Source organism: Muscardinus avellanarius (genome assembly GCF_963383645.1).
Source record: "Muscardinus avellanarius genome assembly, chromosome: 2".
Classification (NCBI taxonomy): Eukaryota; Metazoa; Chordata; class Mammalia; order Rodentia; family Gliridae; genus Muscardinus; species Muscardinus avellanarius.
Window position 1 is genome coordinate 100047083 of NC_137787.1, and position 13860 is coordinate 100060942.

Here is a 13860-nt window from a genome sequence, read left to right on the forward strand (position 1 = left end):
CCCCTGGAGAAACCAGGCCCAGTAAGACGCTGGGTTCTGGGCGGGGGTCGCGGGCGGGGCACGCCAGATGGGGCCCGGGTCGCGGGACTCTGGGCCTCGGCCGAACTGCGCGTAGCACGCCAGACCCCTGGAGAAACCGGACCCAGTAAGACGCTGGGTTCTGGGCGGGGGTCGCGGGCTGGGCACGCCAGATGGGGCCCGGGTCGCGGGACTCTGGGCCCCAGGCCGAACTGTGCATAGCACGCCAGACCCTGGAGAAACCAGGCCCAGTAAGACGCTGGGTTCTGGGCTGGGGTCGCGGGCTGGGCACGCCAGATGGGGCCCGGGTCGCGGGACTCTGGTCCCCAGGCAGAACTGCGAGTAGCACGCCAGACCCCTGGAGAAACCAGGCCCAGTAAGACGCTGGGTTCTGGGCAGGGGTCGCGCGCGGCGCACAAAAGCCGGGGCCCGGGTCGCGGGACCCTGGGCCTCGGGCCGAACTGCGCGTAGCACGCCAGACCCCTGGAGAAACCAGGCCCAGTAAGACGCTGGGTTCTGGGCGGGGGTCGCGGGCTGGGCACGCCAGATGGGGCCCGGGTCTCAGGACTCTGGGCCCCAGGCCGAACTGCGAGTAGCATGCCAGACCCCTGGAGAAACAAGGCCCAGTAAGACGCTGGGTTCTGGGCGGGGGTCAAGCACAGGGCACGCCAGCTGGGGCCCGGATCGCGGGACTCTGGGTCCCGGCCGAACTGCAAGTAGCATGCCAGACCCCTGGAGAAACCAGGCCCAGAACAGAAAAAGATAAAGAAAAATATCGGAGAGGTGGTAAGAAAGCCGTTATGGATGCCAGGACACTGGAGATGCAGACAAAACTTATCTAAATGCACTGGAACTTATGGAAAAATTCGCCGTGAAAGAGGACTGCTATTTCTCTATATTGTTAAGAATCTCAGACATCACATATAAGGAGAGAGTTTAGCGGAGACCAAGGAGAAATGCGGTGTTGAAAGAGTTCTCCGCGATGGTGGTGGAGACTTGTATTCAGGAGAAGCAGAAACCGGATCTTACCAACTTTATTTTTTTGGAGAAATTACACCAAATGTCGAATGCTACCATCACGCATGCTTAGGAACACTGGACAACATTCAGAGTGGAAAAAGAGCCTGGGAAGGATTTGAAACGGTGGAGGCAGTGGCAATGCCAGTGGCCAATATTCGGGGGAGGAAGAGATCTGATACATTACAACTGGAACCTTTGAAATAATAACCACAGAGACAGTGATCGGAACCTGCTGAGGGGTTAGGCGGGCGCCGGGGCCAGTGACTGACATCGGAGCTTGCTGTGAGGCAAGGCCACTACTGAGGCCTCCGTGGCCGGGATTGGAACCTGCAGAGGGGTTAGAACGATGCTGGGGCCAGCGAGGCCGGCATTGGAGCCTGCCATGATGCAAGGCTTGTGCTAGGGCCTCCGAGGTAGGGTCCGGAACTTGCTGAGGGGTTAGGCCGGTGCTGGGGTAAGCGAGGCCGGCATCGGAGCCTGCCGTGAGGCAAGGCCAGTGTTGGGGCCCCCGAGGACGGGACCAGAGCCTGCTGAGGGATTAGGCCGGTGCTGGGGCCAGCGAGGCTGGCATCAGAGCCTGCCATGAGGCAAGGCCGGTACTTGGGCCTCCGAGGCCAGGATAAGAGCCTGCCGAGGGGTTAGGCCAGTGCTGGGGCCAGCAAGGCCGGCATCGGAGCCTGCCTTGAGGCATGACCAGTGCTGGGGCCTCCGAGGCCGGGATCGGAGCCTGCCGAGGGGTTAGGCCGGTGCTGGGGTCAGCGAGGCCGGCATCGGAGCCTGCCTTGAGGCAAGGCCGGTACTGGGGCCTCCGAGGCCAGGACAAGAACCTGCCGAGGGTTTAGGCTGGTGCTGGGGCCAGCGAGGCCGGATTCGGAGCCTGCCGTGAGGCAAGGCCGGTACTGGGGCCTCCGAGGCCAGGATAAGAGCCTGCCGAGGGGTTAGGCCGGTGCTGGGGCCAGCGAGGCCGGCATCGGAGCCTGTCTTGATGCATGACCAGTGCTGGGGCCTCCAAATCCGGGATCGGAGCCTGCCAAGGGGTTAGGCCAGTGCTGGGGCCAGAGAGGCCGGCATCGGAGCCTGCCTTGAGGCAAGGCCGGTACTGGGGCCTCTGAGGCCGGGATCAGAGCCTGCCGAGGGGTTAGGCCGCTGCTGGGGCCAGTGAGGCTGGCATCGGAGCCTGCCGTGAGGCAAGGCCGGTACTGGGGCCTCCGAGGCCAGGATAAGAGCCTGCCGAGGGGTTAGGCCAGTGCTGGGGCCAGTGAGGCCGGCATTGGAGCCTGCCTTGAGGCAAGGCCGGTACTGGGGCCTCGAGGCCAGGATAAGAGCCTGCCGAGGGGTTAGGCCGGTGCTGGGGCCAGCGAGGCCGGCATCGGAGCCTGCCATGAGGCAAGGCCGGTACTGGGGCCTCCAAGGCCAGGATAAGAGCTTGCCGAGGGGTTGGGCCGGTGCTGGGGCCAACGAGGCCGGCAGCGGAGCCTGCCGTGAGGCATGACCAGTGCTGGGGACTCCGAGGCCGGGATCGGAATGCCGAGGGGTTAGGCCGGTGCTGGGGCCAGCTAGGCCAGCAGCGGAGCCTGCCGTGAGGCAAGGCCGGTACTGGGGCCTCCAAGGCCAGGATAAGAGCTTGCCGAGGGGTTAGGCCAGTGCTGGGGCCAGTGAGGCCGGCATCGGAGCCTGCCTTGAGGCAAGGCCGGTACTGGGGCCTCTAGGCCAGGATAAGAGCCTGCCGAGGGATTAGGCCGGTGCTGGGGCCAGCGAGGCCGGGATCGGAGCCTGCCGTGAGGCAAGGCCGGTACTGGGGCCTCCGAGGCCAGGATAAGAGCTTGCCGAGGGGTTAGGCCGGTGCTGGTGGCCAACGAGGCCGGCAGCGGAGCCTGCCGTGAGGCATGACCAGTGCTGGGGCTTCCGAGGCCGGGATCGGAGCATGCCGAGGGGTTATGCCGGTGCTGGGGCCAGTAAGGCCGGCATCGGAGCCTGCCGTGAGGCAAGGCCGGTACTGGGGCCTCCGAGGTCAGGATAAGAGCCTGCCGAGGGGTTAGGCCGGTGCTGGGGCCAGCAAGGCCGGCATCGGAGCCTGCCATGAGGCAAGGCCGGTACTGGGGCCTACGAGGCCAGGATAAGAGCTGCCGAGGGGTTAGGCCGGTGCTGGGGCCAAGAGGCCGGCATCGGAGCCTGCCTTGAGGCATGACCAGTGCTGGGGCCTCCGAGGCCGGGATCGGAGCCTGCCGAGGGGTTAGGCCGGTGCTGGGGCCAGCGAGGCCGGCATCGGAGCCTGCCTTGAGGCAAGGCCGGTACTGGGACCTCTGAGGCCGGGATCGGAGCCCGCCGTGAGGCAAGGCCGGTACTGGGGCCTCCGAGGCCAGGATAAGAGCCTGCTGAGGGGTTAGGCCGGTGCTGGGGCCAGCGAGGCCGGCATCGGAGCCTGTCTTGATGCATGACCAGTGCTGGGGCCTCCAAATCCGGGATCGGAGCCTGTCAAGGGGTTAGGCCGGTGCTGGGGCAAGCGAGGCCGGCATCGGAGCCTGCCTTGAGGCAAGGCCGGTACTGGGGCCTCTGAGGCCGGGATCGGAGCCTGCCAAGGGGTTAGGCCGCTGCTGGACCAGTGAGGCTGGCATCGGAGCCTGCCGTGAGGCAAGGCCGGTACTGGGGCCTCCGAGGCCAGGATAAGAGCCTGCCGAGGGGTTATGCCAGTGCTGGGGCCATTGAGGCCGGCATCGGAGCCTGCCGTGAGGCAAGGCCGGTACTGGGGCCTCCGAGGCCAGGATAAGAGCCTGCCGAGGGGACAGGCCGGTGCTGGGGCCAGCGAGGCCGGCATCGGAGCCCGCCGTGAGGCAAGGCCGGTACTGGGGCCTCCGAGGCCAGGATAAGAGCCTGCTGAGGGGTTAGGCCGGTGCTGGGGCCAGCGAGGCCGGCATCGGAGCCTGTCTTGATGCATGACCAGTGCTGGGGCCTCCAAATCCGGGATCGGAGCCTGCCAAGGGGTTAGGCCAGTGCTGCGGCCAGAGAGGCCGGCATCGGAGCCTGCCTTGAGGCAAGGCCGGTACTGGGGCCTCTGAGGCCGGGATCGGAGCCTGCCGTGAGGCAAGGCCGGTACTGGGGCCTCCAAGGCCAGGATAAGAGCCTGCTGAGGGGTTAGGCCGGTGCTGGGGCCAGCGAGGCCGGCATCGGAGCCTGCCTTGAGGCAAGGCCGGTACTGGGGCCTCCGAGGCCAGGATAAGAGCCTGCCGAGGGGTTAGGCCAGTGCTGGGGCCAGTGAGGCCGGCATCAGAGCCTGCCTTGAGGCAAGGCCGGTACTGGGGCCTCTAGGCCAGGATAAGAGCCTGCCGAGGGATTAGGCCGGTGCTGGGGCCAGCGAGGCCGGCATCGGAGCCTGCCGTGAGGCAAGGCCGGTACTGGGGCCTCCGAGGCCAGGATAAGAGCTTGCCGAGGGGTTAGGCCGGTGCTGGTGGCCAACGAGGCCGGCAGCGGAGCCTGCCGTGAGGCATGACCAGTGCTGGGGCTTCCGAGGCCGGGATCGGAGCATGCCGAGGGGTTATGCCGGTGCTGGGGCCAGTGAGGCCGGCATCGGAGCCTGCCGTGAGGCAAGGCCGGTACTGGGGCCTCCGAGGTCAGGATAAGAGCCTGCCGAGGGGTTAGGCCCGTGCTTGGGCCAGCGAGGCCGGCATCGGAGCCTGTCTTGAGGCATGACCAGTGCTGGGGCCTCCAAGGCCGGGATCGGAGCCTGCCGAGGGGTTAGGCCGGTGCTGGGGCCAGCGAGGCCGGCATCGGAGCCTGCCGTGAGGTAAGGCCGGTACTGGGGCCTCCGAGGCCAGGATAAGAGCCTACCGAGGGGTTAGGCCGGTGCTGGGGCCAGCGAGGCCGGCATCGGAGCCTGCCTTGATGCATGACCAGTGCTGGGGACTCCGAGGCCGGGATCGGAGCCTGCCGAGGGGTTAGGCCGGTGCTGGGGCCAGCGAGGCCGGCATCGGAACCTGCCTTGAGGCAAGGCCGGTACTCGGGCCTCCGAGGCCAGGTCAAGAGCCTGCCGAGGGTTTAGGCCGGTGCTGGGGCCAGCGAGGCCGGCATCGGAGCCTGCTGTGAGGCAAGGCCGGTACTGGGGCCTCCGTGGCCAGGATAAGAGCCTGCTGAGGGGTTAGGCCGGGGCTGGGGCCAGTGAGGCTGGCATCGGAGCCTGCCATTAGGCAAGGCCGGTACTGGGGCCTCCGAGACCAGGATAAGAGCCTGCCGAGGGGTTAGGCCGGTGCTGGGGCCAGCGAGGCCGGCATCGGAGCCCGCCGTGAGGCAAGGCCGGTACTGGGGCCTCCGAGGCCAGGATAAGAGCCTGCTGAGGGGTTAGGCCGGTGCTGGGGCCAGCGAGGCCGGCATCGGTGCCTGTCTTTATGCATGACCAGTGCTGGGGCCTCCAAATCCGGGATCGGAGCCTGCCAAGGGGTTAGGCCAGTGCTGCGGCCAGAGAGGCCGGCATCGGAGCCTGCCGTGAGGCAAGGCCGGTACTGGGGCCTCCAAGGCCAGGATAAGAGCCTGCTGAGGGGTTAGGCCGGTGCTGGGGCCAGTGAGGCCGGCATCGGAGCCTGCCTTGAGGCAAGGCCGGTACTGGGGCCTCCGAGGCCAGGATAAGAGCCTGCCGAGGGGTTAGGCCGGTGCTGGGGCCAGTGAGGCTGGCATCGGAGCCTGCCGTGAGGCAAGGCCGGTACTGGGGCCTCTGAGGCCGGGATCGGAGCCTGCCGTGAGGCAAGGCCGGTACTGGGGCCTCCAAGGCCAGGATAAGAGCCTGCTGAGGGGTTAGGCCGGTGCTGGGGCCAGCGAGGCCGGCATCGGAGCCTGCCTTGAGGCAAGGCCGGTACTGGGGCCTCCGAGGCCAGGATAAGAGCCTGCCGAGGGGTTAGGCCGGTGCTGGGGCCAGTGAGGCCGGCATCGGAGCCTGCCGTGAGGCAAGGCCGGTACTGGGGCCTCCGAGGCCAGGATAAGAGCCTGCCGAGGGGTTAGGCCGGTGCTGGGGCCAGTGAGGCCGGCATCGGAGCCTGCCTTGAGGCAAGGCCGGTACTGGGGCCTCCGAGGCCAGGATAAGAGCTTGCCGAGGGGTTAAGCCGGTGCTGGGGCCAACGAGGCCGGCAGCGGAGCCTGCCGTGAGGCATGACCAGTGCTGGGGCCTCCGAGGCCGTGATCGGAGCATGCCGAGGGGTTAGGCCGGTGCTGGGGCCAGCGAGGCCGGCATCGGAGCCTGCCTTGAGGCAAGGCCGGTACTGGGGCCTCCGAGGCCAGGATAAGAGCCTGCCGAGGGGTTAGGCCAGTGCTGGGGCCAGTGAGGCCGGCATCAGAGCCTGCCTTGAGGCAAGGCCGGTACTGGGGCCTCTAGGCCAGGATAAGAGCCTGCCGAGGGATTAGGCCGGTGCTGGGGCCAGCGAGGCCGGCATCGGAGCCTGCCGTGAGGCAAGGCCGGTACTGGGGCCTCCGAGGCCAGGATAAGAGCTTGCCGAGGGGTTAGGCCGGTGCTGGTGGCCAACGAGGCCGGCAGCGGAGCCTGCCGTGAGGCATGACCAGTGCTGGGGCTTCCGAGGCTGGGATCGGAGCATGCCGAGGGGTTATGCCGGTGCTGGGGCCAGTGAGGCCGGCATCGGAGCCTGCCGTGAGGCAAGGCCGGTACTGGGGCCTCCGAGGTCAGGATAAGAGCCTGCCGAGGGGTTAGGCCGGTGCTTGGGCCAGCGAGGCCGGCATCGGAACCTGTCTTGAGGCATGACCAGTGCTGGGGCCTCCAAGGCCGGGATCGGAGCCTGCCGAGGGGTTAGGCCGGTGCTGGGGCCAGCGAGGCCGGCATCGGAGCCTGCCGTGAGGCAAGGCCGGTACTGGGGCCTCCGAGGCCAGGATAAGAGCCTACCGAGGGGTTAGGCCGGTGCTGGGGCCAGCGAGGCCGGCATTGGAGCCTGCCTTGAGGCATGACCAGTGCTGGGGACTCCGAGGCCGGGATCGGAGCCTGCCGAGGGGTTAGGCCGGTGCTGGGGCCAGCGAGGCCGGCATCGGAACCTGCCTTGAGGCAAGGCCGGTACTCGGGCCTCCGAGGCCAGGACAAGAGCCTGCCGAGGGTTTAGGCCGGTGCTGGGGCCAGCGAGGCCGGCATCGGAGCCTGCTGTGAGGCAAGGCCGGTACTGGGGCCTCCGAGGCCAGGATAAGAGCCTGCTGAGGGGTTAGGCCGGGGCTGGGGTCAGCGAGGCCGGCATCGGAGCCTGTCTTGATGCATGACCAGTGCTGGGGCCTCCAAATCCGGGATCGGAGCCTGCCAAGGGGTTAGGCCAGTGCTGGGGCCAGCGAGGCCGGCATCGGAGCCTGCCTTGAGGCAAGGCCGGTACTGGGGCCTCTGAGGCCGGGATCGGAGCCTGCCGAGGGGTTAGGCCGCTGCTGGGGCCAGTGAGGCTGGCATCGGAGCCTGCCATTAGGCAAGGCCGGTACTGGGGCCTCCGAGGCCAGGATAAGAGCCTGCCGAGGGGTTAGGCCGGTGCTGGGGCCAGCGAGGCCGGCATCGGAGCCTGCCGTGAGGCAAGGCCGGTACTGGGGCATCCGAGGCCAGGATAAGAGCTTGCCGAGGGGTTAGGCCGGTGCTGGTGGCCAACGAGGCCGGCAGCGGAGCCTGCCTTGAGGCATAACCAGTGCTGGGGCCTCCGAGGCCAGGATCGGAGCCTGCCGAGGGGTTAGGCCGGTGCTGGGGCCAGCAAGGCCGGCATCGGAGCCTGCCTTGAGGCAAGGCTGGTACTGGGGCCTCTGAGGCCAGGATAAGAGCCTGTCAAGGGGTTAGGCCGGTGCTGGGGCCAGTGAGGCTGGCATCGGAGCCTGCCATGAGGCATTACCAGTGTTGGGGCCTCCGAGGCCAGGATTGGAATCCTGCCAAGGGGTTAGACCGGTGCAGGGGCCCATGGCCAGCATCGGAGCCTGGCGTGAGGCAAGTTCACTCCTGCGGCCTCCAAGGTCGGGACCAAAGCCAGCTTAGGGGTTTGACCGGTTCAGGGGCCAGCGAGACCAGAACTGGGTCCTCCCATGAGGCAAGGCCGCTGCGTGAGCCAGCGAGGTCTGGATCAGTCCACTGAGTAGCCAGGCCACTACTGGGACCATCAAGAGTGGGATTGGTACTTGCAACGCAGCATGCACAGAGAAATATCGCAGAAAATATAAATCAGACGCTTCTCTTAATCAGCAATAACTAGGAGGAAAAGGGCAACAGGAAGAGTTTGAGCTATAGAAAGGGCCCTATAGTGAAGCAACTAATGTGACCAATCAGAGGGTATGTAATACTGGAGGACGGAGCCTCTTTAAAACACAGGAGGTACATAAACAAATGTATCAAAGTAAATCACCAAAGAAGTGTGGGATGGAGGGAGGGGGAGGGAATGGGACGGGGGCTGGAGGAGGGCTAATTGGATGATGTGTGCTTGTATATCCTCTCAAGTCTTGTACTCCAATGTGATTGATATATGACTACAATGCACCAATTTAAAAAATAAATTAATTAAAAAAAATAAATAAAGATTGACCATGTAACTTAGAAAAAAGATTTCCTTCCAGTTTCATGTTTAGTCCATGTGAGGCCTGGGACCTCAGATCCTCAGATCTCAGGGCATGGCAGAGGGAGGCAGAGAGAGAGAGAGAGGGAGAGAGAGGGAGAGAGAGCACATTGGCTGTGCTTCTCACATCATGGAGTCCAGAAGCAAGAGAGACCAGAGGGAAGAGGAACCATATATACAATCCCCAAGGCCACACCTCTAGGGGCCACCTTCTCCAGCCTCACCCTACTGACCTCTGGGGTACCACCCAGGTAACTCATTATGATGGACTTATCTACTTCTGGGATTACAACCCTCATGACTCAATTACATCAGCTCCAAATATTAATAAGTGAGCTCTTTAGGGGACATTTTATATATAAATATAACAAGGGCCTAGAATGGTCATATTAATATTGAGATAGTAAATAGTCACCAGAGGTTTTTGAGGGGGAGGGGAAAAGGAAGTTATTATTATTTGGTACTGGGGAAAGAACCCAGGGACATTCGATCACTGAGCTACATCCCCAGCCCTATTTTTTAGTCTTTATTTTGAAATGGGGTTTCACTAAGTTGCAGAGAGCCTCACTAAGTTGTAGGGGGGGCCTCATTAAGTTGCTGAGGCTGGCCGAAAATCTGCATACTCCTGTCTCAGCCTCCCAAGTACTGGGATTACAAGTATGCACTACTATGCCTGGCTTGGCTTCTCTTCTAACAGTTGGAAGACCTAGCAGTGCTGGCTTGCCCATCTGGTTTGGACATCACTTGGAGTGGATAATGAGACCCCCTCGTTGGGGTACATGCTCTGCCACCATGATGTTTCTGGCTTGGAGCCAGCCAACTATGGACCGAGCTTCTGAAAACATGAGCCCAAATAAACCTTTCCTCCTCAAATTTTTTTTTTTTTTTTTTTTTTTTTTTTTGTGGCACTGGGGTTCCTGGAAGCCCTTCTACCTCCGGGCTACACTCCCAGACCTATTTTTACATTTTTATTTGGAAACAGGGTCTCCTAAGCCAGCGCGCGCGGCTGGCTTCTAACCTGCGCGATCCTCCTGTCTCTGCCTCCCAAGCGCGGGGATTACAAGCGTACGCCACCATTCCCGGCAAAGTTTTTTTTTTTTTTTTTTTATGGTACTGGGAATGAAACCCAGGGGCAGTCTATCTCCAAGCTACACCCCCGTTCTATTTTTAGTCTTTTTATTTTTTGAAACAGAGTCTCACTGAGTTATTATTTATTTATTTATTTATTTATTTATTTATTTATTTATTTTGGTGGTACTGGGGTTCCTGGAAGCCCTTCTACCTCCGGGCTACACTCCCAGACCTATTTTTATACTTTTTTATTTGGAAACAGGGTCTCTTAAACCAGTGCGGCTGATTTGAACCTGTGCGATCCTCCTGTCTCCACCTCCCAAGCGCGGGGATTACAAGCCTGCGCCACCACACCCAGCCTCAAAGTTATTTTTGTCAAGTATTTTGGTCACAGCAAGACAAACCTGACCATATAGCTGTGATAAAGTTTATTTATAAATGAGGCACAGTAAGAGATTAACAATGATGACTAATAGCAAAATTGAATAATAATAACAACAGACTGTAATGAAGATTATGTGAACATAGTCTCTCCCTTGAAATATTTTTGTGTGTTTGCGTTTGTGCGTGAGGATTGAACGCAGAGGCATTCTACCTCCGAGCTACATCCCCAGTCCAATTTTATTTCTTGTTTGGAAACAGGGTCTGGCTAGGTTGATAAGCCTCACTACTTGCTGAGGCTGTTCCCAAACTGTGATCCTCCTATCCTCGGCCTCTCTCCTCACACTGCACCGCACCCAGCCCCCTCTCCCTTGAGATATTTATCCTAATGCCCTGCACTTGCCTTCTTGTGGTGATGTGAGACAATACGGTGCCAACGTGATGCGAGAGTGTGAGGTGGATGACATGGGTGTTGTGATGTGGCTCCCGGCTATTCTGTAAAGGTTACTTGAACACAAGCACTGTGATAGCTGACCAAGGATCCGATAACCCAGCTGGCTAGTGAGTGATTAACATCTGGGTAGTATATAGTGTGTGGATGCTGAACAAAGGGATGATTCACATCTTGAGTAAGTTAGAGAAGGACACTCTGAGATGTAATCACACTATTCAGAACGGCACATATTTTAATGCTTATGAGTTATTTACTTCTGAAATTTTCCATGTAATGTTTTCAGGCCACAATTAACTACAGGTAACTGAGTCTATGGAAAGTGAAACTGTGGATAAAGGGGACTACCCCTCTCGGTGGTGGTAGCCTGAAGTTTTTATACCTGCCTCCACGTGGATTATACAGAGAAAAACTCTCGATCTCTACCATTTTCCCTCATACCTTAGCATCTTGATTTCTTCATCCTTAAACTTTGGCTCAAGACAGGCCCCACTCGACTACTAAGAATATTCAATTATTTTTGTTTTTATTCTTGCAGAGTTTTCTACCTCTGATGTGAAATACTGTAGCCGAAGCATGGAGGTAAGATTAGCTTTAGCATTTTTAGGTTAAGAATTACAAAACCATCCCCGCGCTTGGGAGGCAGAGACAGGAGGATCGCGCAGGTTCGAAGCCAGCTGCACTGGCTTAAGAGACCCTGTTTCCAAATAAAAATATAAAATAGGTCTGGGAGTGTAGCCCGGAGGTAGAAGGGCTTCCAGAAACCCCAGTACCACCAAAAAAAAAAAAAAAAAAAAAAAAAAAAAAAAAAAAAAAGAATTACAAAACCAGAGAACTTTGGTTGTTAGAGACAACTCCATCAAGTAGTTCAGAGCCAGAATCTCAGCAAGAATATCTTGGAAAAGCAACATATATTTTATAAGAATGGAAAATCATTCTTGGAAAAATTATTCCTTTCCTTACACATTTCTGGGCTGTTTCTTGTTCTCTACACAATGAGATGAGGAGCTTTTTCTGGGGAGGCACTAGGGACTAAATCTAGAGGCACTGTGTCTCTGAGTTATTCTCCCAGCCCTTTTGGGAGTGTGTGTGTGTGTGTGTGTGTGTGTGTGTGTGTGTGTGTGTGACTGGGGATTGAACCCAGAGGCATTTTACCTCTGCTATACTCTCAGCTCTATTCTTTATTCTTTGAGACAGGGTCTCACTAAGTTGCAGAGATCCTCACTAAGTAGCTAAGGCTGGCTGCAAACCTGCTAACTGCCTATCTCAGCCTCCCACATACTGGGATTACAATCGTGGGTCACCACACCCAGCTCTGCAGGCCTTTTCCTTCCTTCTTAGACATAGGTGGCAATAGAATTAAACCCTTCTACCCCTGGGCTACACTCCCAGACCTATTTTTATACTTTTTTATTTGGAAACAGCGTCTCTTAAGCCAGTGCAGCTGGCTTCGAACCTGTGCGATCCTCCTATCTCTGCCTCCCAAGTGTGGGGATTACAAGCGTGCGCCATCAGCCCGGCCTGTCTTTGTTTTACTGAGGTTTGAACTCAGGCATTTTACCTCTGAACTACGTCCCCAGTCCAATTTTTTTTTTTTTTTTTGAAATAGGGTCTAACTAGGTTGATGAAATTCTCACTACTTGTGATCCTCCTATCTCAGCCTCCTAAGTACTGAGATTACAGGTGTGTGCCATCAACACTCAGCTTGAAATTTAAATTTAAGGCTCTCAGTTATCACACATGATTCATGCCTATGCCTGGTGTGGTAGCACATACTTGTAATCCCAGCTTGGGAGTCTGAGACAGGAGAATCAGGGTTCACAGACAGCCTCAGCTACTTAGGCCCTTTGCAACTCAGTGAAACCCTGTTTCAAAATAAAAAATAAAGGCTGGGTGTGGTGGCGCACGCTTGTAATCCCCGCACTTGGGAGGTGAAGACAGAATTGTGCAGGTTCGAAGCCAGCCACACTGGCTTAAAGACCCTGTTTAAAAAAAAAAAAAAAAAAAAAAATATATATATATATATATATATATATATATATATATATATATATATAGGGTCTGGGAGTGTAGCCCGGAGGTAGAAGGGTTTCCAGGAACCCCAGTACCACCAAAAAATAAAATAAAATAAAATAAAATAAAATATAGGGCTGAGGGTATAGCTCAGAGGTAGAATGCCCCTGGGTTCCATCCCTGGTACCATAAAATAAAATAAAATAAAATAAAATAAAATAAATCATGCCTACAATATTCTCGTATAATTAGGCATCAATCTGTATATATGGAAAAAAGGTACATTGAAAAGGGTGGGTTAAGGAGTTTGTAGCACAATGACACAGCTGAACATTATACATTGGGTTATACTGACCTCTAGAGGTCGATAATAAAAACTACTTATTTTGAAAACAGTTGGAAAGTGGAATGAAAGCCATTGGGGCTGCTTTCAAGTGTGAAATGTGGAGCACTTATAAGGAAGCCACAGTCAACAAAACAATTTGGTGAAACAATGATGAGTATTTGTGTTTCAGTGACAAAGCCTGAGTTGGTAAATGATGGAATGAGCCGGTTAATCGCCATAGCACATGCCTGTAATCCTAGTTCTTGGGAGGCTGAGATAGGAGGATGTCCAAGGCCAGTTTCTTTTTTCTTGTCTTTTTTTTTGTGGTACTAGGTATTGAACCAAGGGACATTCTACCTCTGAGCTTCACCCCCAGCCCTATTTATTTTTATTTTGAAATAGTCTCACTTGGTTGATGTGAGTCTCACTACTTGCTGAGGCTGTCCTTGAACCTGTAATCCTCCTGTCTCAGCCTTCCAAGTACTGGGATTACAAGTGTGTGTCACCATGACCAGCTTAGATCCTGTTTCAAAATAAAAATAAAATAGGGATGAGGGTGTAGGTGTAGCTCAGAGGTAGAATGCCTCTGGTTTAAGCTCTAGTATTACAAAATAATTTTTTTTTGGGGGGGGGGAACTGGGTCTCTTAAGCCAGTGCAGCTGGCTTTGAACCTGTGTGATCCTCCTGTCTCTGCTTCCCAAGCGCAGGGATTATAAGTGTGCGCCACCACGCCTGGCCTTACAAAATAATTTATAATAATAATAATTTAATGGTCATTATTAAAGAATTGTTATGGCAATTTCTGGCTGTTCTCAGTGGAATTTCATAAATCTTTAATTCTATAAAGCAAAAGGAGATAAGATAAATACAATGCTTCTCATCTTAAATTTTTAACATTTACATTAAAGAATAACTTTCATTAACTATATATATATAACCATGAGTTTTCCCCTCTAATTTTGACCTTTAAAAGTATTATGTTAAGTCAGGCATGATGGCATATACCTATAATCCCAGTATCTGGAGAGCTG

General features: G+C 56.9%; 1 protein-coding gene across 1 annotated transcript in view; it reads left to right on the forward strand.

Annotated features, from left to right (window-relative positions):
- MAP3K19 (mitogen-activated protein kinase kinase kinase 19) overlaps positions 1-13860 on the forward strand; it is a gene marked incomplete at both ends in the record, with an annotated part of 80863 nt that overhangs the window by 54625 nt on the left and 12378 nt on the right. The window contains one exon of the mRNA XM_080689399.1: positions 11030-11073. Coding sequence (XP_080545525.1) covers positions 11030-11073 — 44 coding nt within the window. The remainder of the gene's footprint in view (positions 1-11029; positions 11074-13860) is intronic.